Genomic DNA, 22,636 nt, shown 5'->3' on the forward strand with positions numbered 1-22,636 from the left:
TTACAGGCTTGAGCCACCGCGCCCGGCTTTTCTCTTTTTCTTAAGACAGGGTGTCACTCTGTTGCCCAGGCTGCAATGCAGTGGCATGATCTCAGCTCACTGCAGCCTCAACCTCCTGGGCTCAGGTGATCCTCCCACCTCAGCCTCCTGGGTAGCCAGGACCACAGGTGAGTGACACCACACTTGGCTAATTTTTTGTATTTTTAGTAGAGAGGGGGTTTCACCATGTTGCTTAGGTTGGTCTCAAACTCCTGGGCTCAAGTGATCCTCCTGCTTTGGCCTCCCTAAGTGCTGGGATTACAGGCATGAGCCACTGTGCCCAGCAAAGCTCGCACTATTTTTTTTTTTTTTTTGAGATGGAGTTTCGCTCTTGTCGCCCAAGCTGGAGTACAATGGCCCGATCTCAGCTCACTAAAACCTCCACCTCCCGGGTTCAAGCGATTCTCCTGCCTCAGCCTCCCTAGTAGCTGGGATTTCAGGTGCCTGCCTCCATGCCCAGCTCCTTTTTTGTATTTTTAGTAGAGATGGGATTTCACCATGTTGGCCAGGCTGGTCTTGAACTCCTGACCTCAAGTGATACACCCACCTTGGCCTCCCAATGCCCAATGTGCTGGGATTACAGGGGTGAGCCACTGCGCCCAGCCTCAGCTCCTTTTTCTTCATGCTATACCTTTATTAATCTGACCCAAAGTAAGTCTCAGAGGTAACTTTTCTTTAGCAGGTACACAATGACAGAAGAACTTACTGGGTGGAGGGAGAGTGATTGGGGGTTACTGGGCTGGAGTGGGGGAACCTCACCAGTCGGGCAGCAACTCTTTGATCTTCTCCATCAGTCCTAAGGAAGGATCCAGCTGGAGGAACCAGGCAAGCTGGATGGCACTGAAGAGGAAAAGCCAACTGAGGGGGCTGGCAGGAAACACACCGGTGAGAAAGTCATTCTGTGGGGAGGAAAGGGCATCCATTCAATCATCTGCCCTCTCCTCTGTTCTGTGCCATCCTCAAACATTACTGAGCACCCAGTGTGTGTTGAGCCCTGAGCTGGATGCTCAAGATCTAGTAGGGAACAGAGAGATCCAGGTCTTGCCCTTAGGAAGGTCAGTCCTGAATGAAGTAAGTATTAATTGCTATAGGGCAAGAAACAGGAGGAGCCCTGTGTTGGCAAGTTATAGTTCGAGGGCATCAGGGAGGGTTCCCTGGAGGAGGATATTCTGAGGCAAGACTTCCAAGGGGAGGTTGTCAAAGGCAGAAAAGGCCAGGTGTGGTGGTTCACTCCTGTAAACTCAGCACTTTGGGAGGTCAAGGAGGAGAATCCCTTGAGCACAGGAGTTCAAGACCAGCAGTGGCTCACGCCTGTAATCCTAACACTTTGGGAGCCTGAAGCGGATGGATCACTTGAGGCCAGGAGTTCAAGACTGGCCGGGACAACATGGTGAAATCCGTCTCTAATAAAAATACAAAAATTAGCTGGGCGTGGTGGCGGGTGCCTGTAATCCCAGCTACTTGGGAGACTGGGGCATGAGAATCGCTTGAGCCTGGGAGGCAGAGGTTGCAGTGATCCAAGATTACGTTACTGCACTCCAGCCTGGGTGACAGGACAAGACTCTGTCTCAAAAAAAAAAAAAAAAAAAAAAAAGCCAGGCACGGCGGCACACACCTTAGTCCCAGCTACTTGGAAGGCTGAAGCAGGAGGATCACTTGAGCCCAGGAATTCAGGGATGAAGTGAGCTGTGATGGTGACATTCCGGCCTGGGTAACAAAGTAAGTAAGACCCTGTCTCAAAAAAAAAAAAAAAAAACAAAAAAAGTCGGGTGCGGTGGCTCACGCCTGTAATCCCAGCATTTTGGGAGGCTGAGACAGGCAGATCATGAGGTCAGGAGATCGAGACCATCCTGGCTAACACGGTGAAACCCCGTCTCTACTAAAAATACAAAAAAAAAATTAGCCGGGCATAGTGGTGGGCGCCTGTAGTCCCAGCTACTCAGGAGGCTGAGGCAGGAGAATGGCGTGAACCCAGGAGGGTTTGCAGTGAGCCGAGATCGCACCACTGCACTCCAGCGTGGGCAAATGAGCGAGAGTCTGTCTCCAAAAATAAAAAAAAAGCAAAATGATCACTGTTCAGAGCAGGGTCTGGAGCTCAGTAAGGCCTTCTAGAAGTACCAGATCATGGAATCAATGAGGAATGAACAACAGCACTGGGTTACCAACTAAACTCCTTTGGAAGCCTGAGAGAGAGAACTAACATTTAATGAGCACTTACTACATTCCAGGTGCCATTTACAAGGATTAACAATTTAAATTCTCCCCAAACTGTGTTAATTAAGTACTAACATGACCTCATTTTACAAATGACAACACTGGGGTTTGGCCAGGCGCAGTAGCCCATGCCTGTAATCCCAGTACTTTGGGAGGCCGAGGCGGGTGGATCATCTGAGGTCAGGAGTTCGAGACCAGCCTGGCCAACGTGGCAAAACCCAATCTCTACTAAAAATACAAAAATTGCCAGGCACAGTGGTGGGCACCTATAATCCCAGCTACTCAAGAGGCCGAGGCAGAAAAATCGCTTGAATCCGGGAGGTGGAGATTGCAGTGAGCCAAGATCCTGCCATTGCACTCCAGCCTGGGCGACAAAGCGAGACTCCATTTCAAAAAAAAAAAAAAGGCCAGGTGCGATGGCTCATGCCTGTAATCCCAGTGCTTTGGGAGGCTGAGGCGGGCAGATCACGAGGTCAAGAGATAGAGTAGAGGCCATCCTGGACAACATGGTGAAACATCGTCTCTACTAAAAATACAAAATTAGCTTTACGTGGTGGCACACACTTGTAGTCCTACCTACTCGGGAGGCTGAGGCAGGACAATCGCTTGAACCCGGGAGGCAGAGATTGCAGTGAGCAGAGATCAGCAGTGGCTCATACCTGTAATCCCAGCACTCTGAGAGGCCAAGGCGGGTGGATCACCTGACATCAGGAGTTCAAGACCAGCCTCGCCAACATGGTGAAACCCTGTCTCTACTAAAAATATCAAAAATTAGCGGGGTGTGGTGGTGGGTGCCTGTAATCTCAGCTACTTGGGAGGCTGAGGCAGGAGAATCACTTGAACCCGGGAGGCGGAAATTGCAGTGAGCCAAGATCATGCCATTGCACTCCAGCCTGGGCAACAAGAACAAAATCTGTCTCAAAAAAAACAAATGCATTTTTCTCCATGCAATTTTACCACACACAAGTATGTGTGTGCATGTATATATTTGTAGGTCTATAAATATATGTATCTGTGTATGTATGTATTTAAACAAAGGAAAAGGATGGCCACGTTTGTTTTTGTTTTTTTTTTTTTTTTGAGACGGAGTCTTGCTTTTTCGCCCCGGCTGGAGTGCAGTGGGGTGATCTCGGGTCACTGCAAGCTCTGCCTCCTGGGTTCACGCCATTCTCCTGCCTCAGCCTCCCAAGTAGCTGGGACTACAGGCACCTGCCACGATGCCCAGCTAATTTTTTGTATTTTTAGTAGAGACGGGGTTTCACCGTGTTAGCCAGGATGGTCTCGCCCTCCTGACCTCATGATCTGTCTGCCTCAGCCTCCCAAAGTGTTGGGATTACAGGTGTGAGCCACTACGCCCTGCCTGTCTTTATTTTTTCAATAGAGATGGGATCTCCCTAGGTTGCCCAGGCTGGTCTCCAGCTCCTGGGTTCAAGCGATCCTCCTGCCTCAGCCTCCCAAAGTGCTGGGATTAAAGCTGTGAGCCCCCGGAGTGAGGAGTGATTCCATCTGTAGATCTCTGCTGTGTTCTCCATGCTAAAGAGAGCCAGGCCCTTACCAGATGCCCCATAAATATATGGTGAATGAAGAACAATATGAGAAGCTAACACCCAGACCTCGCCATGGGCCAGGACATAAAAGAATTAATTTAGGCCGGGCGTGGTGGCTTACACCTGTAATCCCAGCACTTTGGGAGGCCGAGACAGGTGGATCTCAAGGTCAGGAGATCAAGACCATCCTGGCTAACACTGTGAAACCCCATCTCTACTAAAAATACAAAAAGTTAGTCGGGCATGGTGGCGGGCGCCTGTAGTCCCAGCTACACGGGAGGCTGAGGCAGGAGAATGGCGAGAACCCGGGGGACGGAGCTTGCAGTGAGTGGAGATCACGCCACTGCACTCCAGCCTGGGCGACAGAGACTCCGTCTCAAAAAAAAAAAAAGAATTAATTTAGTCTTCAAGGCTATCCTGTGAGGGAGGTGCTGTCAACACCAATGTTTTCCACAAAGGGAAACTGCAACTCCAAGAGAGGTGCTTGCCCAAGATGACACAGCTGCTAAGCAGTGGAGTCAGGATTCAAACTCAGTCCCAACCCCACAGGTGTTCAAGACCCCAATTCACACACAGAGGATGTGACAAGGGGGAGGCCCTGTATGGAGACAGTGTAAGAGTTCTAGAACCAGGAACTCTGGGACAGACATGGGTGCTGGTTATACATTGGGCATGGGCATTGTAGAAAGGGACGAAGGGCAGGAGTTTGGGCCAGGCGCAGTGGCTCATGCCTATAATCTTTGGGAGGCAGATCACTGAGGTCAGGAATTCGAGACCAGCCTGGCCAACATGGTGAAACCCTGTCTCTACTAAAAACACAAAAATTAGCCGGCATCATGGTGCACACCTGTAGTCCCAGCTACTCAGAAGGCTGAGGCAGGAAAATCGCTTGAACCCAGGAGGTGGAGGCTTCAGTGAGCCGAGATCGTGCCACTGCACTCCAGCCTGGGAGACAGAGCAAGACTCTGTCTCAAAAAAAAAAAAAAGCTGGAGATAATCCCAGCACTTTGGGAGGCTGAGGTGGGCGGATCACCTGAGGTCAAGAGTTCAAGACAAGCCTGGCCAACATGGTGAAACCCCTTCTCTACTAAAAGTACAAAAATTAGCTGGGCATGGTGACGGGCACCTGCAATCCCATCTACCTGGGGGTGCTGAGGCAGGAGAATCACTCGAATCCAAGAGGCAGAGGTTGCAGTGAGCTGGGAGAGATTGTGCCACTGCACTCCAGCTTGGGTGACACAGCGAGACTTTGTTTCAGAAAAAAACAGGCTGGGCACAGTGGCTCACGCCTGTAATCCCAGCACTTTGGAGGCCGAGGCGGGCGGATTACCTGAGGTCAGGAGTTCAAGACCAGCCTGGCCAACACTTTGGGAGGCCGAGGTGGGTGGATCACAAGGTCGCAACTTCAAGACCTGCCTGGCCAACATGGTGAAACCCCATCTCTACTAAAAATGCAAAAATTAGCCGGGCGTGGTGGTGGGTGCCTGTAATCCCAGCTACTCGTGAGGCTGAGGCAGGGAACTGCTTGAACCCAGGAGGCAGAGGTTGCAGTGAGCCAAGTTTGTGCCACTGCACTCCAGCCTGGGTGACAGAGCGAGACTCTGTCTCAAAAACAACAACAACAACAACAAAAGAAGCTTGCGATGAAAGGGAGAAATGAGAATTTCACCATAAGGTAAGGATATGGAGTTCTAGAAACTGAAAGTGGGTAGTTTTTGGGGGCCCAGTTCTCCTCGTGTGAAAGAAGTGAACAGAAGTTCACAGCAGGTGAGGCTGTGGATCCCGGAAGTGAGCCACGGAGAAATAACTAAAGGGGTCCCGGGAGCAGACATCGAAATTCCCAGAAAAAGTGGTGATAGGCTCCCAGAAACGGACCAACTGAAATGCCGGAAGTGAGCCTCAGACATCCAGGAAGCAGAAACCTGGATCCCCGGAAGGAAACCAACAAGCAGCACGCCTCACCCAGAAACGTGAGAGATGCCTTTTCCAGGAGCGCAGGCCAGAGAGGTAGATCTCCTGCAGCACAGGGGCACTGAGTTCCACTTCAGCCCCGTCCGAGGTCAGCGAGGGTCGGAAGCCCACGGCCTGGTGCGCTTCAGCCATGTCACGCTGGAGCCCTGGGAGTCGGGCAGAGTCACTCTTCAGGCCCCCAGCCCCTCCTCCCTCAGACTCAGGAGTCCAGGCTCCCAGCCCCTCCTCCTTCATACCCAGTAGTCCAGGCCCCAGTCCCTCCTCCCTCAGATCCAGTAGTCCAGGCCCCCAGCCCCTCCTCCCTCAGACCCTGAAGCCCAGGCCCCAGCCCCTCATCCCTCAGCCTCCAGCTGCCTCTTTGCGCCGACCCAGGACTAGCTCATCCTTCTCTAAGCACCTGAGGGGTCTTGAGGGTCCTGGTTTATAGACCCGGAGGTTTTGAGGGAAGGACGTCAATTCGGGGCCTCTGGGAACGCATAGAGAGGCCAGAGGGATAGCTCGCGTCAACCCCTTTACCTGCTCTGCCAAGAACATGGTGCGGGGGCAGTGCCCTCCCCCCTAATACAGGACTCTGAAGATTCGGGGGTGGGTGGAGGAGGGAAACTGGTCCAGGCTGAGTTGCGGGGTCTTGAGAAAAACATTAGTTTTAGACCCATATGAAACAAACACCTATTAGATATTGATGCTGTCCACCCCATTTCCGCTTCTCATGCCGAGGCAAGGGGGGTGGTGTCTATAAATTCATCGGCTCTGAGGTGGCCCAGCGTCCCCTCCCCCTGCCCGGGCTGGAGAGGATGGGGAAGGAAGCACCCACTGCGCATGCCTCGCAGCCTGGGATGCTGAGACTGTGAGCGGAGGCGAGCGTCGAGGACAAGTGATGGAGAGGCTTGCACGCCCAACCCTAGACACAGGACTCCAGCCCCCGCAGGAGCCCGAGCCCCTGGGGTCCAATACTTACCACGTTGAATCAGGGGTCGGCTGATCGGATCCTGGGGTCCAAACCCGAGTCCACCCCCGCGCCCGGATTTTGAGCACCGGCCCCAAATCTCCCGCTTGCGTATGTCCAATCCCAGTACAAGGAGTTCACCACCGGGTCGACGGGCCTTTGGAGTCCTGCCCACTCCCAGATCACCGTCACCCAGAAACCCGGATTCCTGTCTCTAGTGTCCCTAGCCGGGTATTCAGGTCCGGGTTTTATCCCCGCCTGCTTCCAATCCCCGCGTTCTATCCCCGCCCCCTTAGAGCCACGGCGTCCAATCCCCTCCATCCGTTCGATCCCCAGTCCTCTGTCTCCTCTTACCCGGCCAGATTCTCCACCATTTGGCCGCTTGCATTCTGCGCAGCTTTCCGGAACTCGGGTTTCTGGGCTCCTCACTCGGCGCATTGTCTCTTAGTCTCCTGTCTCTTCGAGGAAGAAGGCTCAGCTGGGAGGCCACAGCCCACCCCTAGGTGCATTGTAACGTCAGGCGCGTAGGGTGCCGGGGCAAATCTCAGCCCTTTCACGCCAGGGAGGGAGGAGGGATGTTTGGCGGTAAGGAGGGCCCACCAAAACCACCCACGGAAGGTGCATGGATTGAGGTGGCAAGAAGGAGGCGCTACAGCGGGTTGGATTCAAGGTAGACAGTGGGACTTCCGTGAGGGAGAAGCAGCATGGATAATGGAGAAAGGTGTATTAGAGACCCAGCCCCGACTAAGAGGTCGAAATAGGTACAGAGAAGCAGAGACTGAAACACGGAACTCTCGTTTATTCGGCTTTGGGCATCAGTGTTCTTCGTCCAAGCCTGGTCCCTTGTGCTCCTGGGTCCAACCTAGTCACCGCCCGGGGAGGGACTGGGGAAGACGGTTTCAGGGGCTGGAGTTAGGGGAGAAGAAACGTGGGATAGAAGGTCCAATATACGGATAGGCAAACTGAAGCCGACGAGGGGACGAGCCGTGCCCGGGGTCACCCAGCGAGCTGGGCACTGCGCTGGCCCCCTCGCTGCAGGCCGGAGTCCTGGGAACGGAGCCGGGCTTCCGCCTCGCGCCACCGGCGGCGCCCATAGCTGTAGGGGTCCTGGGGCTCGCGGCTGGCCTTCCCTGAGGGCTCCTTGGTGGAGGCAGAGCGAATATGATCTCCGCCAGGTGGTGGGTCCGGCATACGCCCAGGTAACAGACGTGACCGCGGTGCTGGGGGACCTGGTGCTGGCCTCGCCTGGAGAGGGAGCGTGGGAGAAAACCGGGTTCAAACCGAATTGAGAGATGGGGCTTGATGGAGGTGGGCACCCAAGGACTCCAAGACCAGCGGGGAGCACTTACAGATCACCTGGCCGTTCCGCGGCCGGGAGGGGGCGCGCGCCCTTTACCGTCTCCCTCCTGCCCCGTCCCTGCTGCCACCGAGGTTTCTCACCTGGCTGCAGTATCCGGATCTCCCCGGGGGGAGAAGGCGAGGAGCAACAGCAGGATGAGGATGTGGGCAGGGAGGGCCAGGATCCCTGGCCCGGAGTTGCAGCCACACGACCCCATTCGGGCGCCGGGCTGATTGCCTCTGGGTGCGGCTCTGGAGCCAGGAGCCAGGGCCAGTCCCCACTTCCCAGGCAGGGAACACTGAGGCCAAAAGTCTGTGGGAAAAGGCCACACCACACCAGAGGGGCAGGATTCGAACCCGGGTCCCAGCTTCACGCACCACGGTTCCAGAGCCCTCACTGGGTGTGCAGGTCACACCAGCGCTCTCTATCCCCCTGGGAGGTCTGTGGCGACTCATCCACCTTAAAGCATGGGGAAATGGGGCGGGGCCGATGACACCCACAGGTAGAGCTAAGCAGCAGGATTCTACGAAAAGGGGTGGAGGCAGAGAAGCGCTGGCTCCGGTTGTAGATGTGACCTCACCCTCACCCCATCCTCATCTTCAGGAAGCTGTTTAGAGACCCTGGAACCTCGGGGGGCCAGGCAATGCAGGATGAGTGCGCATGCACTGGAGGGTGTGGAGCGAGGGAGACCACACACACACTTAAGAAGCGCCCCTCCTTTAGAAAACAAGGCCGAGGTGTCAGGCACCCGCCAGTGAGGGCTCCAGATGCACTGAAGCAGGTGTAGCCAGGGCTGTGTCAATGTGGAGGGTGTCCTGGGTTAACCAGGTCTAATGCACAGTGTTGTGGGGACCCAGGACCCCATGGCCAGGCTCTGAAGGTGGAAGGGTGGGTGCAGACTCCACGCCTGCAGCAGAGGCAGAGGGGCCTCGTCTTCGCCTCTGTAAGATGGGTAGGCCCTGCCACCTTCGAGCTGCAACTCCCACTGACCTCCATGGAGGGCAAGTCCCCAGCCCTAAGCCCCAAGCCATGCTAAGGCAGGAAGCAGGGCCACACCCCCACAAGAAATTCTATCCTCCCCAACATACACCCCCAACCCACTCAGTGTCCCCGGCTGCAGAGGGCTGGGCACAGTTGGGCCTTGGAGGGACCCAAACAGGAAAAAACAGCCAGAGAGGTACAATGTGAGTGTTGGGGGAAGGTGGGGAGACTGTTCTGGGAAACTTGAGGGCTGGCTGTGCTGGAACGCCAACCCCATCCCCCACCAGGCAGGAGGACGCACGGGCACCGCAGAGGGGAGGGACGCAGACCCAGGAGGGGATGAAGAGTTGGACAAAGACCCTGAGAGAGAGCCGTGGGGGGGAGGGAGCCTGAGAGAGAGCCGTGGAGGGGAGGGAGCCTGAGACAGGCGAGGAGGGGACAGACCCTGAGAGAGAGCTGGAGGGGAGGGAGCCTGAGAGAGAGCCGTGGAGGGGAGGGAGCCTGAGAAGGAACTAAGGAAGCGGAGCAAGAGGCCTAGCGACACAGATCCACAGAATGGCAGCCACCAGCAGGCTCCAAGGCCGGTCCCCCCACTGCTCAGGCTGGCATCTCAGCACCTGCGAAGGGAACCCCAAACCTCCTTTGCCCCCAGGAAATGGAACCAGACCCCAGCTGAGGATTTATTGGCGTAAATGCAACCATATAAAAACATAAGTTATGAAAAACACAGTCACGATGTGCCCTCCCCATCCCCCCAGCCCAGGCCCCTAAAACCCCCTTCTGTGGGAAGGAGGGAGAGGAAGGGGGAGCCCCGAAACCGCTTTGGAACGCTCAGCCCCTGGGCCCGTTCAGGGCGGGAGAGCCGGGCCTCAGCGCATCCGGTAGTCAGTGGAGCAGGACAGCTCGCACAGCTGGCCCTTGAAGTCCAGGTCGATGGTGAAGTCCAGGTCCCGCTGTGGGGAGAGGGCGGGCGTGAGGGCGGAACCCACCAGGAGGTGGTGGCAGGGGGTGCAGGTAGGCCATGCGCTGGGTTCCAGCTTCCTGCCCATCTCCACACTGCAGACCCCAACTGCTGGTCCCACCCTAGCAGCTGCCCTGACCCTGTCAAGGGGCAGCGCCACGTGGACACCCTCAAGCCCACTAGGTTCACTCCGGAGCAGAGCCTGGCTGCTATCCCTTGCCCTTGGATTTCTCCATCAAGACGTTTGCCATCAGCAACGCAGTGATTGCTTCTCTCATAAAAAAGAAACCCTCTCCCAAGCCCACTTCTCAGGCAGACGCTCCAGTGAAACGCGGTGGCCCAGCCTGCTGTCTCCACTTCTCCTCCCAGGCCTCCCGGAAGACCCCCCCACCCTCCAGCACATGAAGAGGGGATCAAGTTGCCAACAGCCCCGAGGACGACTCCTCCCTCTCCAGTATCTGTTTCCAGCTAGCGCCAAGGTCCCAGGGGCCACATGAGTCTCTGCAGGGGGCGGTCCTGTGGTTGCAGGACGTTTACCAGCCCCCTGGCCCCTACATACCAGATGCCAGGAACACCCCTTCTCCAGAGTGACAACCACAAATGTTTCCACAGATGGTGACAAACGTCCTCTGTGGGGGGGGGGGGCACTGAAACTGCCCAGCTGACAACTGCTGCTGTCGCAGGCTCGAGGGCGTCCCGGGGTCCACATTCCATGACTGCCCTGAGTGCCACCCACCCTCGCACCCATGGGCCGGGACCCACTTTTCCAGCCCAGACCACTCCTGGTGACTCCAGGCTCCAGGCCTTCCATCCTCCTGCCTGCTCCAACCCGCCACACTGGTCCTCTCTCTGCCCAGACCTTCTCTCCCAGAAGCCCCCCCCAGCTCCCCTGGAAACCCCCTGATCTCAGGTGATGGCAGCTCCTCCCAGGTGCTCAGGAGGAAAAAGGGGGAGCGGAAAACAAAAAGCTGCCTTTCTCCCCCTCATGCCTCCCACCTGGGCTCGGAAACCCTGTGCACTCTACCGGGGGCCGCCTCTTGCCCTGGAGCTCACCCACGCCAACACCTGTCTGCCCTGCTCCCAGCCTGACAGAGGTCACCTCCAACTGGCATCACCATGTCACTGATCCCCTTGTGTAGACTGGAAGCACCAGGAGGACAGGGCTTTGGCCTGGGTCCCCAGGCCCATCTTCCGGTAAATGCTAAGAAATCTGCTGTGTAGACAGGCGTGGGGCTGAGGGGCTCAGGGACCCGGGAACAGGTAGAGGCACTCGCCCCTGCCAGCTGCCCCCATCCACGCTCCCCACCCTGGCTGCCGCCCTCCTGGCCAGCTGCCCAGAGCCTCACATTGTTCTTGGCGTTGGGCCGCATGCCGATGGTGCCGAAGATCTCCTCGCCCGTCTTCACGGTCAGGTAGTCCTCCATGTAGAACACCGTCTGCTTCCAGTGCGTGTACGGGGACTCGGGGCCTGGGGGCGCGGGCGGGTCAGCTGGCCTCGGCCTGCTGCCCCGGCCCCAGTCTTGTGTTCCCTCTGGTGGAATGCCCACCCCCATGACAGCTGACGGGACTGCTGTCCGTGAGTCACCTCCCTGTCATTGAGCTTTGGAGACAGGGACCATGTCAGCCTTTTGTGGATGAGGAAACTGAGGCACTGCACACTCAGGTCACTTGCCGAAGGCCACGTGACTGCCACATGGCAGAGCTCACGCTGGAACACACGTGTCCCCATGGCTCCCTCTGCCTGTTTCTGTCACCCCCTCCACTATGTGGGTGCCCCTCGGCCCTGGCTCAGGAACAGGCCCCAGCCCCGCGGGCCCCGCCTCACTGGTGGAGAAGCCGGTCCTCTTGTGGCAGCGCGTGAACTCGATGTTGAAGTAGGCCACCAGGGCGTGCACGTAGTCATTCCGCTTCACTTGCAGGCAGAACGGGGAGGTGAAGGTCAGGTCTTCCACCTTGACGGTGTAGATGTCCACCTCCTGCGGGACAGGAGAGGGGGAGCTCCGGCATGTGTCCCCACCTCGCTTCATCCCCTCCTCCCTGCCTCAAGCTCCCAGAGGGCCTGTGACCTCACTGTCCCCTTCCTGCTGGCCCTCCCTTACTGGCACCAGCCTCGGCTCCTCATTCACTCCTCATCCTGCCTGTCCGGCTCCCAATAAACCGCCTGGGTTTGAGCCCAGATTCTCTGCTCCCTTCTCTCCCACACCCGAACCTGGCGGCGCCCCCCTAACTCTGTCCAGAGCCCACCCCGCCCCGACCCCACCTGGCCAGACCTCCTGGAATGCAGGCACCCCACTCCACCCTCTCCATGCTCCACCCTCTCCCCGACCCCTTCACAAGTCCACCAGCATGATGGCTTCAAACGGCCATCCAAACGCCAACCAAAAACCCTGTACCAGTTCCCCTGGTTCTCAGGAGGGTGGCCTGGGTGGGGTCCCTGTCCCTCCAGTCTCCTCTCCATTCCCACTCAACAACATCCTCCTCCCCACAGGAACCCCCGGCCAACCGCCCAGCTTCACCCGGCTCACACATCCCAGCTCAACAAATACTCGTTGCCGTATTTTTTTTTTTTAACAGGGTCTCAGAAGTTAAAAAAAGCTAAAAACAAAACAAAACACTGTCACCAAGGCTGGAGTGCAGGGATGTGATTACAGCTCACTGCAGCCTTAACTCCCAGGCCCAAGAGATCCTCCCGCCTCAGCCTCCTGAGTAGCTGCAACCACAGGCACATCTCGGATCCCAGCCTGGCCCCCTGCTCTTCTGCAGTGTGTGCACCCGCTCATCGCACTGGGTCCTGCCTTCCCGTGTCCGGGCTGTGGGCTTTAGCTGCCAGCTTCGGGTGTGTCCTCTGCCAGACACCAAGTGCCAAGCACGGTTCTCACAGCAGCGCTCACAAAGATGTTTAAAGGACGAAGGGTCTTTCCTGGGCCTCTAGCACCACCTCTGGCTGGCAGGTCAGGCTCTGAGACCTCAGGCCAACACTCTGGGCCCCAAAGTCCCATGCCAGGGCCAGGTGATGGCCTCTCTTTGGTTTCAACCCAGGGGGCACCTGGCCATGCCCACCCCCTCACCTTTATGAGGCAGGCGTTGGTGACCAGCTGTTTGGGGTCCACCACATCCACCAGGGGCTCCTTGATGGCCACATCTTTGATGCAAGACATGTCGAAGCCATACACGTTCTCCCACCCTGGGGACGCAGGCAGGGAGGGGGTGAGCCCGCAGCAGCCCACCCGGGGCCCACCCGCCCGCTCCCGGGCCGCGCTCACAGTGGATCTTGTAGTCTTTGTACTGCCGGTCCTCGATGGCCGTCACATACAGCGTGGCCCGGTCCGGGAAGATGAGGCCGTCGGGAGCCTGCAGAGGGGCAGGGCGAGGCATGAAGGGTGGGGCCTGGCAACGCTGCCCTGACTCTTGCCCCAGAGATGTGACCTTCTGCCCTGGTCTAAGCCACCCTCATGTCGCAGCAGCACTCACCCCTCACCCCCGGTCTATTTCCCACACGGCCACCAGAGGGCACCCAGGGGCACCTCAGTCAGCTCCTGTCCCTCGAGGTTCTAGGGATCCTCAGACCCTCCCTGGCTGCTCTGAGAGGAAAAGCAAAGTCGCACGGGGTCCCATAAGGCCCCACAAAATCTGCACATGCCCTGTCACCCCTCACCTCCACTGCTCCTCCTGCTGCCGTTCTAGACCCTCCTTCCACACGGGCCTCCCTGCTGCTCCACACGCAGCAAGGAACACCGGCCCTGGCCGCCCCTCCACATGCTTCATCCAGCTCTCGGCCACCTCACCTCTCCCGGCGAGGCCTGCTGGGGCCGGAGCACCTGGGCTGTTGCCCTGCTACGGTTTTCCGGTTCCTACAACCTCCCCCCACATCGCACCATCTCCCACCAGGGTCTGTCACACCTGGCTCGGGCTGTGGCCTTCTAACACCTTGCAGCCACTCCCCTAGAGTAAGTCCTGTCTGTGCGAAAAATGGAGTGCTTCTGGCCCCTAGCCCACGCGAGCTGCACCCGTCCCGCTGGGGCCTCACCAGCCACTTGTCCCGGGCATACAGCACGGTGTTGAGCATGGACTCGTAGAAGAGGCAGTAGCCCATCCACTCGCTGATGATGATGTCCACCTTCTCCACTGGGAGCTCCACCTCCTCCACCTTCCCCTTGATGATGGTCACCACTGCGGGCCGACAAGGGCGGCCACGTCAGCCCCCAGGAGGCTTCCCCTCACCTCCCCTCCCCCGGGGGCTACAGCCTGGGGTCCCCACTCAGTTCCGAGAACTCGGTGAGCAGAAGCCATGAACCCTCTTAACTGGGTTTTAAAATTCATACATGGCTCTGGACATTTTTGAGGCAGGAGCAGAAATTTTATGTGAACTGGGTATCAGGCAACGTAATGATTTTTTTTTTTTTTTTTTTTGAGACAGAGTCTCGCTCTGTCGCCCAGGCTGGAGTGCAGTGGCGCGATCTGGGCTCACTGCAAGCTCCGCCTCCCGGGTTCACACCATTCTCCTGCCTCAGCCTCCCAAATAGCTGGGACTACAGGGGCCCACCACCACACCAGGCTCATTTTTTTTGTATTTTTAGTAGAGACAAGGTTTCACCGTGTTAGCCAGGATGGTCTCGATCTCCTGACCTCGTGATCCGCCCACCTTGGCCTCCCAAAGTGCTGGGATTACAGGCGTGAGCCACCGTGCCCAGTCACGATTTTGTTTTTAACTGGGCAGGCTTGATATAATAAGTAACAGCATGGTCTCGTTCTCAAAACAGCCTTATCTATTAGATAAGACACATGCAAACACATTTACCAGGAAAATTACATCACAGTGGGAATTTGCTTCAAATGGACTTGGGCGTTCATTATAATAATCTCTTTTAAAAAATCCCCCAATCTCAGCACTTTGGGAGGCCAAGGTGGGCAGATCACCTGAGGTAAGGAGTTCAAGACCAGCCTGGCCAACATGGTGAAACCACGTCTCAACTAAAAAAATACAAAAAAAAAAAAATTTCACTCCTGTAATCCCAGCACTTTGGGAAGCCGAGGTAGGTGGATCACGAGGTCAGGAGATCGAGGCCATCCTGACTAACATGGTGAAACCCCGTCTCTACTAAAAATACAAAAAAATTAGTCAGGCATGGTGGCGGGCGCCTGTAGTCCCAGATACTTGGGAGGCTAAGGCAGGAGAATGGCGTGAATCCGGGAGGCGGAGCTTGCAGTGAGCTGAGATCCGGCCACTGCACTCCAGCCTGGGTGACAGAGCAAGACTCCGTCTCAAAAAAAAAAATGCTGGGATGTACCTACAATGGTGGTCACGGAAAAGAGTGGATGCCGCAACATACTGGAAAGTGTTAAACGACATGACAAACAGGTGTTTAAGAAGCCAAGGGCAAGAAGCTGGTATGAAATGCTACTGGCGTGAAAATTATGCGCGCGAATGTAAACACATTTACGTATGTATGTGTTTGCAGGTCCAGACATCTCTAGAAGTTAGTGTTGGTTAAACTCAGAGGAGGGCAGCTGGGAAACAGGGCAGGCTTCTCGCTGTGAGAACAGTGGCCAACCACGTGACTCCATTACTCATTCAAGAAACTAGAGAGTGCTTCTCGCCCTAATTTTAAGACGGAGGCGCTAAGCTTGTGATTTTGACACTCAGATTCTCAGGCGGCCAGCAGCCCAGAAGACCATGGGTGGGGAGTCGCTGAATCTGTGGCCATCCGTAGACTCCACTGCTCTTCAGGGGGCCCTGGGGAAGCGGCGTATCACCCCCTCCACTCCCATAAACCCATCCTCTTTCTGGGCTTACCATGGTCTAACTTGTTGGCTTTGACGATCTTCACCGCATAATCAGAGATACTGGAACACTCGATCTGAGGGCCCAGGAAGAAGGGAGAGTGAGACCTATCCGCTGCCCCCATCCCCTCCGTCCCATCCCTGAGCCCTGATGGGCCCCCTCCATTCCTCAGGCCTGGCCCTGCCTGGAAGCCCCGGAGACTCACCCCAATGACCTTGCGGGCCCCGGCCTTGGCGGCGAACATGCAGAGGATGCCGGTGCCCGAGCCGACGTCCAGCACCACCTTGTCCTTGAAGAGGTGCCGGTTGTGAAACATGGAGTTGCGGTACGTGAGGGTACGCACCTCGTCCTTCAACATCTCCTGAGGGAAGAATGGCACAGAGACGCCGTGAGGGGCCCCACATTCCCAGCTGGAGAACAGTGTGTCCTGAGAGCTCAGAGGGCCAGAACTCGGCCCTCTTGCTTCCTTCCATGCACCTCAGTTTCCCTGTTTTATTTATTCAATTATTTCTTTTCATTTTATTTTATTTTTTGAGACGGAATCTCACTCTGTTGCCCAGGCTGGAGTGCAGTGGTGCAATCTCAGCTCACTGCAACCTCTGCCTCCTGGGTTCGAGCGATTCTCCTGCCTCAGCCTCCCGAGTAGTTTTGATTACAGGTGCACACCGCCATGCCTGGCTAATTTTTGTATTTTTCACAGAGATGGGATTTCACCATATTGCCCAGGCTGGTCTTGAACTCCTGACCTCAGGTGATCCACCCACCTCGGTCCCCTAAAGTGCTGTGATTACAGGCGTGAGCCACCATGCCCAGCCAGTTTCCCTTTTTAAAAAATCAGATTAGATGAACTAAACTCCCATCTTGGCCAGACTTCACCACTGCCACCTAAGAACCAGTGAACCCTGACTTTTACAAGTCCTCAGGCTGGAGGCAGAGGCTCACGCCTGTAATCCCAGGACCTCAGGATGCCAAAGCTGGAGGATCACTTGAGCCCAAGAGTTTGAGACCAGCCTGGGCAACAAGGCAAGACTATCTCTACAGAAAAATAAGAACATCAGCTGGGAGTGGTGGCGCACGCCTGTGGTCCCAGCTACTCCAAAAGCGGAAGTGGGGGGAACACCTGAGCTGGGGAGGTCGAGGCTGCGGTGAGCCACAATTGTACCAATGCACTCTAACCTGGGAGACAGAGCGAGACCCTGTCTCTAAATATGAAAAATGGCAATTTTATGCATATTTTGCCATAATTTTATGAAAAAGGCCTCAGGGGGAAAAGAAAATGCCTTAGAATGCCACTCCTGCTTCGTTCTGGGATTTCAGAATCTCAAGGGTGCAGATTTCAGATCTCAAGGGTGCAGAAGCTGTCAGGCCGGGAGCAGTCCCACCGCCGGTCACTAGAGGGCGGCAGAGACCGTGGGCCCTGCCCGACCTCTGCCTAAGGCCCCAAGCACGCATGCGTGCTCCTACCCCAGCCATCGCTGAGAGGCCCCTGCAGAGATTCAGGCTAACCTCGGTCTCCAAGGCAACGACTTGGCGAGGCGACCCTAAGGGGTGCGCAGCAGAGGGGTAGAGGGGCGGCCTGCTGCCAGGGGAAGCAGTGCGCATGCGTGGGAAAACAGGTTCCACCCCTTCCCCAACATTTAACCCCTTTAAGATTGGGGCCTTGGGGGCTGTCCCCACTGACCTCGTGGATGCCAAAGTGGGCGTAGGAGTCAAAGTAGTAATCTTTGGATGTCATGTCCTCAGCATTGGGCTTCTCGCTGCTTTCCGCCTGGCCACAGGACACCTGGGAGGGGGCCGATGGGATCATGGGTCAGATCTGGGGGCTCCCCACAGTCTTTTAAACCTCCAGGTCCCTACTTTTCCCTGAACAGTAGTATAGAACCCCCCAAAATCATACCATTACAACCCTACAGCCCCCGCCTGCCATCTTGCCCCCCCAGGAACCCCAAAACCTAACAACCCCATTTTCCACTTCCAAGACCCCCACAGAGCACCATCCAGGGGAGCACCCCGATACCTCAGCCATGCCTACCATCTCTCCAGTCTCTCTGCCCCCGTCTCTAGCTCAGCCCACAGCTGGGGAGGGGAGGGGAAGGAAAATGGGGGCAGACACAGGGAAGGGCAAAGGGGGGGGGTTGGAGGTGGAGTTAAGGAAGTAGCCGAGATACTGGGGGAGGCCAGCGGGGGCTGTGAACCTGGAGGGGTTGCTACTAAGTGTTTGGGGGCCTGGAGTAAACTGGTTTGAAGCAAGAGGGGTATGGTTAGACCTCAAGAAAGGGCCAGATGTGTGGCAAAATATATTGATGTGGAGGTTGGGGTGGGAAGGGGTCTCACAAAAGGATATTTACTTCTTCAAGAGGCGGCTGGAGGCTCATCCCATTAGCCAAGGTGGCTACAAAATTCTAGGAGAGAGTAACAGGGAGAAAGGATTAGCTACTGGGAGTGGCTGCGGGAGGGCTGGGTGCGGGGACCTGGGCTCTGGCGGGGGGTGGGGGGGGTGATGGTGGGGGGTGGGTTTCCAGCAATTCTCCTTCTTGGCGGGGAGTGGTGGCAAAGAGGGCAAGTAATGAGGTGGGGTGTTTAAGAAAGGGATGGGAAGAATGAGGGGAGAAGAAAGGGGGTCTCCTATCCCAGCTGTGGCTGGAGAGATGGTGGCCTGCCCCCACGTTGCCCCTCTCTGGACAGGCAGCTGACCACACACCTCCCCCATCCAGGCCAGGGGAACTGGCACCCACCACCGCCAGCTGTCGCTCCCTCTCATCACCTAATCTCCCCCAGATTAGGTGACACTTCCTGACACACACACCCCTATCCCAGGGTGCCATGAATAGCAGGAGGGAACGAGGCTGGCAGGGTTTGCCACCTCTGCAAACCAGTCTCATGTCTGAGAGGATTCCAGAATAGAGGTGTGGCACACGGGCACTTCCCCAGAGCTAGTACCCCAACCCCCAGCTCCTGCCTTGGACTCAGGAGCCCCAAACAAAAACAGCTGGAACCAACCCTCTCCCTTAGGACCCTCTGCCCACGAAGGTAGGGTCCCATGGAGGATGGGCAGCTCCTGGACCCTCTGAAGAATGAGCGGGCTCCAGGAAGTGGCTTGGGGGCGCGGTGGCTCACACCTGTAATCCCAGCACTTTGGGAGGCAGAGGCGGGTGGGTCACTTTAGGTCAGGAGTTTGAGACCAGGCTGACCAACATGGCGAATCCCCATCTCTACTAAAAATACAAAAATTAGCTGGGCCTGGTGGCAGGTGCCTGTAATCCCAGCTATTCAAGAGGCTGAGGCAGGAGAATCGCTTGAACCCAGGAAGCGGAGGTTGCAATGAGCCGAGATCAAGCCATTGCACTCCAGCCTGGGTGACAGATTAAGACTCCGTCTCAAAAAAAAAAAAAAAAAAAAAAAGTAGCTTGGGGAGTCAGCCCATCGCCCCCATTCAGACACCCATCCCAGGCCCTGAAGACTTCTAGGTGCGGCCAAGCCTTACACCTCTGGGAAAGTTATTTCCTCCACCACTAGAGCCCTAGGTGCAGGAGACAGCCAGGAGGGTGCGAAGTCATTACAGTGACCCCTGAGAGCTGCATCCTGACAGCTGAGAGCTGACCTGCTCCTCCAGCCAATGCCATGGGTAAAGGGGTGGAAGGACAGAGGCCCCATCAGATTACATCTCTTCCAGATGTGACCACTCCAAGAAGGGCCACGTCACGGGCCATGACCTACTAGGCTCCAAGCACCCTCCCCACAGCTCTCCCAAGCCAGCGGGGATGCCTATAAGAAAGGTGCTGAGGGGGTTTCCCGCTGGGGCCCATTTATCAACACCACTGAAAACTACCGCCCAAGGGCTTGAAACGCAAGACTGAAACCTCCCCACATGGCTGCACGAGAACCAAACCTCACTTGAAACCATTTCAGGCACCCACCCTCAGGACCCCGGGGCTCAGGACCCCTACACAGGGCTTCAGGAAGGGGGAGGTCATCTCCCGCCCTCACAAAGGCCCAGGAGAGATAAAGGGCTCCAGCAGAGGGTAAAGCTCTCAGCCTACGTATTTCCCACAACTCCTTCCCAGCGGACGTACCCTCCTCCCTCCGCCCGCCAGGAAGAAATCCGACGGGAGGTGGGCTTCAGGACACGCCCCAGGAAAAAGATGTCCCTCCCACACACCCAGAAATGGCCACAAGGGGGTGCACGGCGCCTATTAATGGGAAAATCGCCATCTAGATGCCCCACCACCACCCAGAGGGAGGTCACAGGGGCATGCCCCATCCCCCAACACCTAAAGCCCTGGGTGAGGGGGAGAACTCTGGGAGGGGAAATGGGGTCAGGGGGGCCCCATTCTTGGTTTTCCTCCAGTCCCTAACCCAGAACGCACAAATCCAGGGCCGATATCCCAACAGATGCCTCTGGAGCTCGGAAGGAGGTTGTAAAGGGCTGAGAAGCAATGCTCCTCCGAAAAGACTCTCTACATCGTGGAGGGCCCCAGGTCCATCACATCCCACGACGTGTGCCCAGATCTCTGGGGAGGAGGGCTGGGGGCCTCAGGAGGGTCGGACCCCCTCCCCGCCCCCCCGGGCGCCCCTCCCCGGCCGGGGGCGGGGCCTTTGTCCCGCACGTGGAGCCCGCCGGGCCACCGGACTCGGCACACCCCCTCCCCACCCACCGCGCCGCGGCCACGTGGGGGCCTGGCCGGAAGCGCCCCCAGCCCTCCTCCACGTGGGAGGGGGCATAAGACCCTCCGCTAGGCCGGATGCCGAAGGCCCTTGAAAGCTAGGGAGCCGTCACCTCAAACGATATCCCCGGATGTGGAGCGTGCGGCGCCCCCGTGTGCGGCGGGGGACCTCCAACCCCATGTCGCCAACTTAGAGCCCTTTCCCCACCACAGAGGCGTGAAACATCGACCCAAAGCCGCCCCCCGCCCACGGCGGCGCTCCAAGCGCTCACCTCCATGATGCAGTTCGCGGCCTCGGCTGCCGCCATCTTCACCCGCAACTACTCCTCCTCCAGCCGCCAAGACCCCCCCCCTTTCTCCTCACTCCCCCGGGACCGCCTTATACCAGAGGGTCCACGGCCCGCCTACCGCGACCCCGCTGGAAGATTTCATTGGCAATGGAGGCGGCCCGTCTGAGAATACCGTCTGATAATTGGCTGGAGAATACGTCCATCATAGGTCAGGGGTTTGCCAACTCTGGCGTCCAGAATCCCGCCCCCTCAAGTCGACCCGGGATGGGGAAAACTGCCCGTCTATTGCAAGAAGCGCGACTGGTGATTGGGCAAAATCCACCAGGAATGCCCGCCCCTTTACCCCCAGCACCGCCTCAAAGCTTCCCGGGGAGCCCCGCGCTAAAGGGGCGTCTTGAAACAACTGTCCATCACCAAAACGACCCGCCTCTTAATCGCTGCCATTGGTTTATCCGGAAGTGACGTCACGCGGCCTTTCACCCTCGCCAAGCGGCCGGTCTCAAGGAGAACACGACAATTGGCCCACGGGTGGGGAAGAAGGCGGGGCTTCAGGCACCAACGATTGGCTCAAAGGAACGATCACTCCTAATCCACTCGGTGGATCCTCCCAACCCGGGGGGAGTCTGGAGGAAAAAGGGAGCTTGTGCTCATTATCTGGGGGAAAAACTGAATCAGTGAGAGGCCCAGAGAGAGGAATGGCGGGTCCCCAAGCAAGTGAGGAATAGGAGTCCGTAGTCAACACATTAAATCCCTAGCCCTTGACATAATCATTCCAAGTTTTTTAAACCCATCAACCCCTCTCAAGGCACTTGGTTTTTGCCGAGTCCCTCCCCCTGCCAGGAACGCCCACCTCTCTTTGTCTGGTCCGCTGCTAAACGAGAATCACAGCGCAGCTTAGGCACCACTTCCTCCGGGAAGCTTTGCTTGATTTGCAGGGAAGGTTCCTAGTTGAATGAGGCTGAATGCAAAGGGCCGAATGCGTGGGTCCTGCCCCTCCTCTCTCTGATCCCTCTGCTTCCCTCCGCTCACACTCCTCTCCAATCCCGGAATGAGCTCGCTCTTTGGTTTCTGGGCCTCGGCGCAGGCTATACTCTCTGGCGTGCCGCTGGCAAACGCCTGAGACTTAAAAATTTCCAATAGGATTCGGGCGCAATGGCTCACGCCTGTAATCCCAGCACTTTGGGAGGCGGAGGCGGGCGGATCACTTGAGGTCAGGAGTTCGAGACCAGTCTGGGCAACATGGTGAAACGCCCATTTCTATTAAAAATATAAAAATTAGGCCGGGCGGCCCGGCGCGGTGGCTTATGCCTGTAATTCCAGCACTTTGGGAGGCCGAGGCGGGCGGATCACAAGGTCAGGAGATCGAGACCATCTTGGCTAACATGGTGAAACCCCGTCTCTACTAAAAATACAAAACATTAGCCGGGCGTGGCGGCGTGCGCCTGTAGTCCCAGCTACTCGGGAGGCTGAGGCAGGAGGATGGCGTGAACCTAGGAGGTGGAGCTTGCAGTGAGCCGAGATCGAGCCACTGCACTCCAGCCGGAGCGACAGACTCTAGTCTCAAAAAAAAAAGAAAAAAAATTAGGCCGGGCGCGGTGACTCACGCCTGTAATCTCAGCACTTTGGGACGCCTAGGTGGACGGATCACAAGGTGAGGAGTTCGAGACCAGCCTGGCCAATATGGTGAAACCCCGTCTCTACTAAAAAAACGAAAATTGCCGGGTAGGCCGGGCGCGGTGGCTCAAGCCTGTAATCCCAGCACTTTGGGAGGCCGAGACGGGTGGATCACGAGGTCAGGAGTTCGAGACCATCCTGGCTAACACGGTGAAACCCCATCTCTACTAAAAATACAAAAAACTAGCCGGGCGAGGTGGCGGGCGCCTGTAGTCCCAGCTCCTCAGG

The 22,636-nt window shown here is 56.9% G+C and overlaps 3 protein-coding genes across 7 annotated transcripts in view; all 3 read right to left on the bottom strand.

The window, feature by feature from the left end:
- CPT1C (carnitine palmitoyltransferase 1C) overlaps positions 1–7,176 on the bottom strand; it is a 21,385-nt gene extending 14,209 nt beyond the window's left edge. The window contains exons 1-4 of one of the 2 annotated variants that reach the window (XM_026448366.1): positions 7,072–7,176; positions 6,288–6,398; positions 5,763–5,917; positions 799–938 (exon numbers count right to left, since the gene is read on the bottom strand). In XM_026448366.1, coding sequence (XP_026304151.1) covers positions 799–938; positions 5,763–5,917; positions 6,288–6,398; positions 7,072–7,105 — 440 coding nt within the window. In that variant the 5' untranslated portion in view covers positions 7,106–7,176. Of the gene's footprint in view, positions 1–798; positions 939–5,762; positions 5,918–6,287; positions 6,399–7,071 lie in introns of those variants that run through there. The other variant, XM_026448367.1, reaches the window with a different exon arrangement.
- A 323-nt stretch (positions 7,177–7,499) lies between these two features.
- ADM5 (adrenomedullin 5 (putative)) lies at positions 7,500–9,098 on the bottom strand. Its single transcript, XM_026448368.1, is given in 3 exon segments — positions 7,500–7,874; positions 7,876–7,962; positions 8,158–9,098. Coding segments are annotated over 3 exon segments (498 nt in total). The 5' UTR covers positions 8,274–9,098; the 3' UTR covers positions 7,500–7,579.
- A 606-nt stretch (positions 9,099–9,704) lies between these two features.
- Positions 9,705–21,008, bottom strand: PRMT1 (protein arginine methyltransferase 1). Of its 4 annotated transcripts, none has more exons than XM_023182306.2 (11): positions 20,717–21,008; positions 18,129–18,182; positions 17,462–17,563; positions 15,986–16,141; positions 15,793–15,856; positions 14,026–14,168; positions 13,262–13,349; positions 13,067–13,182; positions 11,824–11,974; positions 11,345–11,466; positions 9,705–9,990 (listed from the first exon to the last, which is right to left on the bottom strand). In XM_023182306.2, the coding sequence occupies exons 1-11, from the start codon at positions 20,750–20,752 to the stop codon at positions 9,907–9,909; spliced, it is 1,116 nt and encodes a 371-aa protein (XP_023038074.1). In that variant the 5' UTR covers positions 20,753–21,008; the 3' UTR covers positions 9,705–9,906. The 4 variants fall into 4 exon arrangements, with proteins under 4 accessions (XP_023038074.1, XP_023038077.1, XP_023038075.1 ...); XM_023182309.1 differs by having other exon boundaries at positions 17,813–18,182; positions 20,717–20,791; XM_023182307.1 differs by lacking the exon at positions 18,129–18,182 and having other exon boundaries at positions 20,717–20,986.
- Between the last annotated feature and the right edge of the window lie 1,628 nt (positions 21,009–22,636).

The sequence above is a fragment of the Piliocolobus tephrosceles genome, chromosome 21, assembly GCF_002776525.5.
Source record: "Piliocolobus tephrosceles isolate RC106 chromosome 21, ASM277652v3, whole genome shotgun sequence".
Classification (NCBI taxonomy): domain Eukaryota; kingdom Metazoa; phylum Chordata; class Mammalia; order Primates; family Cercopithecidae; genus Piliocolobus; species Piliocolobus tephrosceles.

Bases quoted from the DNA above. Each gene is read 5' to 3' on its own strand.
- PRMT1 (XM_023182306.2), bottom strand. From the start codon at position 20,752: ATGGCGGCAGCCGAGGCCGCGAACTGCATCATGGAG. The intron at 18,183-20,716 runs GTGAGCGCTTGG...ACTCTCTCCTAG, and splicing joins CCGCGAACTGCATCATGGAG to AATTTTGTAGCCACCTTGGC. The intron at 13,350-14,025 runs GTGAGGCCCCAG...GCCCCTCTGCAG, and splicing joins ATGCCCGGGACAAGTGGCTG to GCTCCCGACGGCCTCATCTT.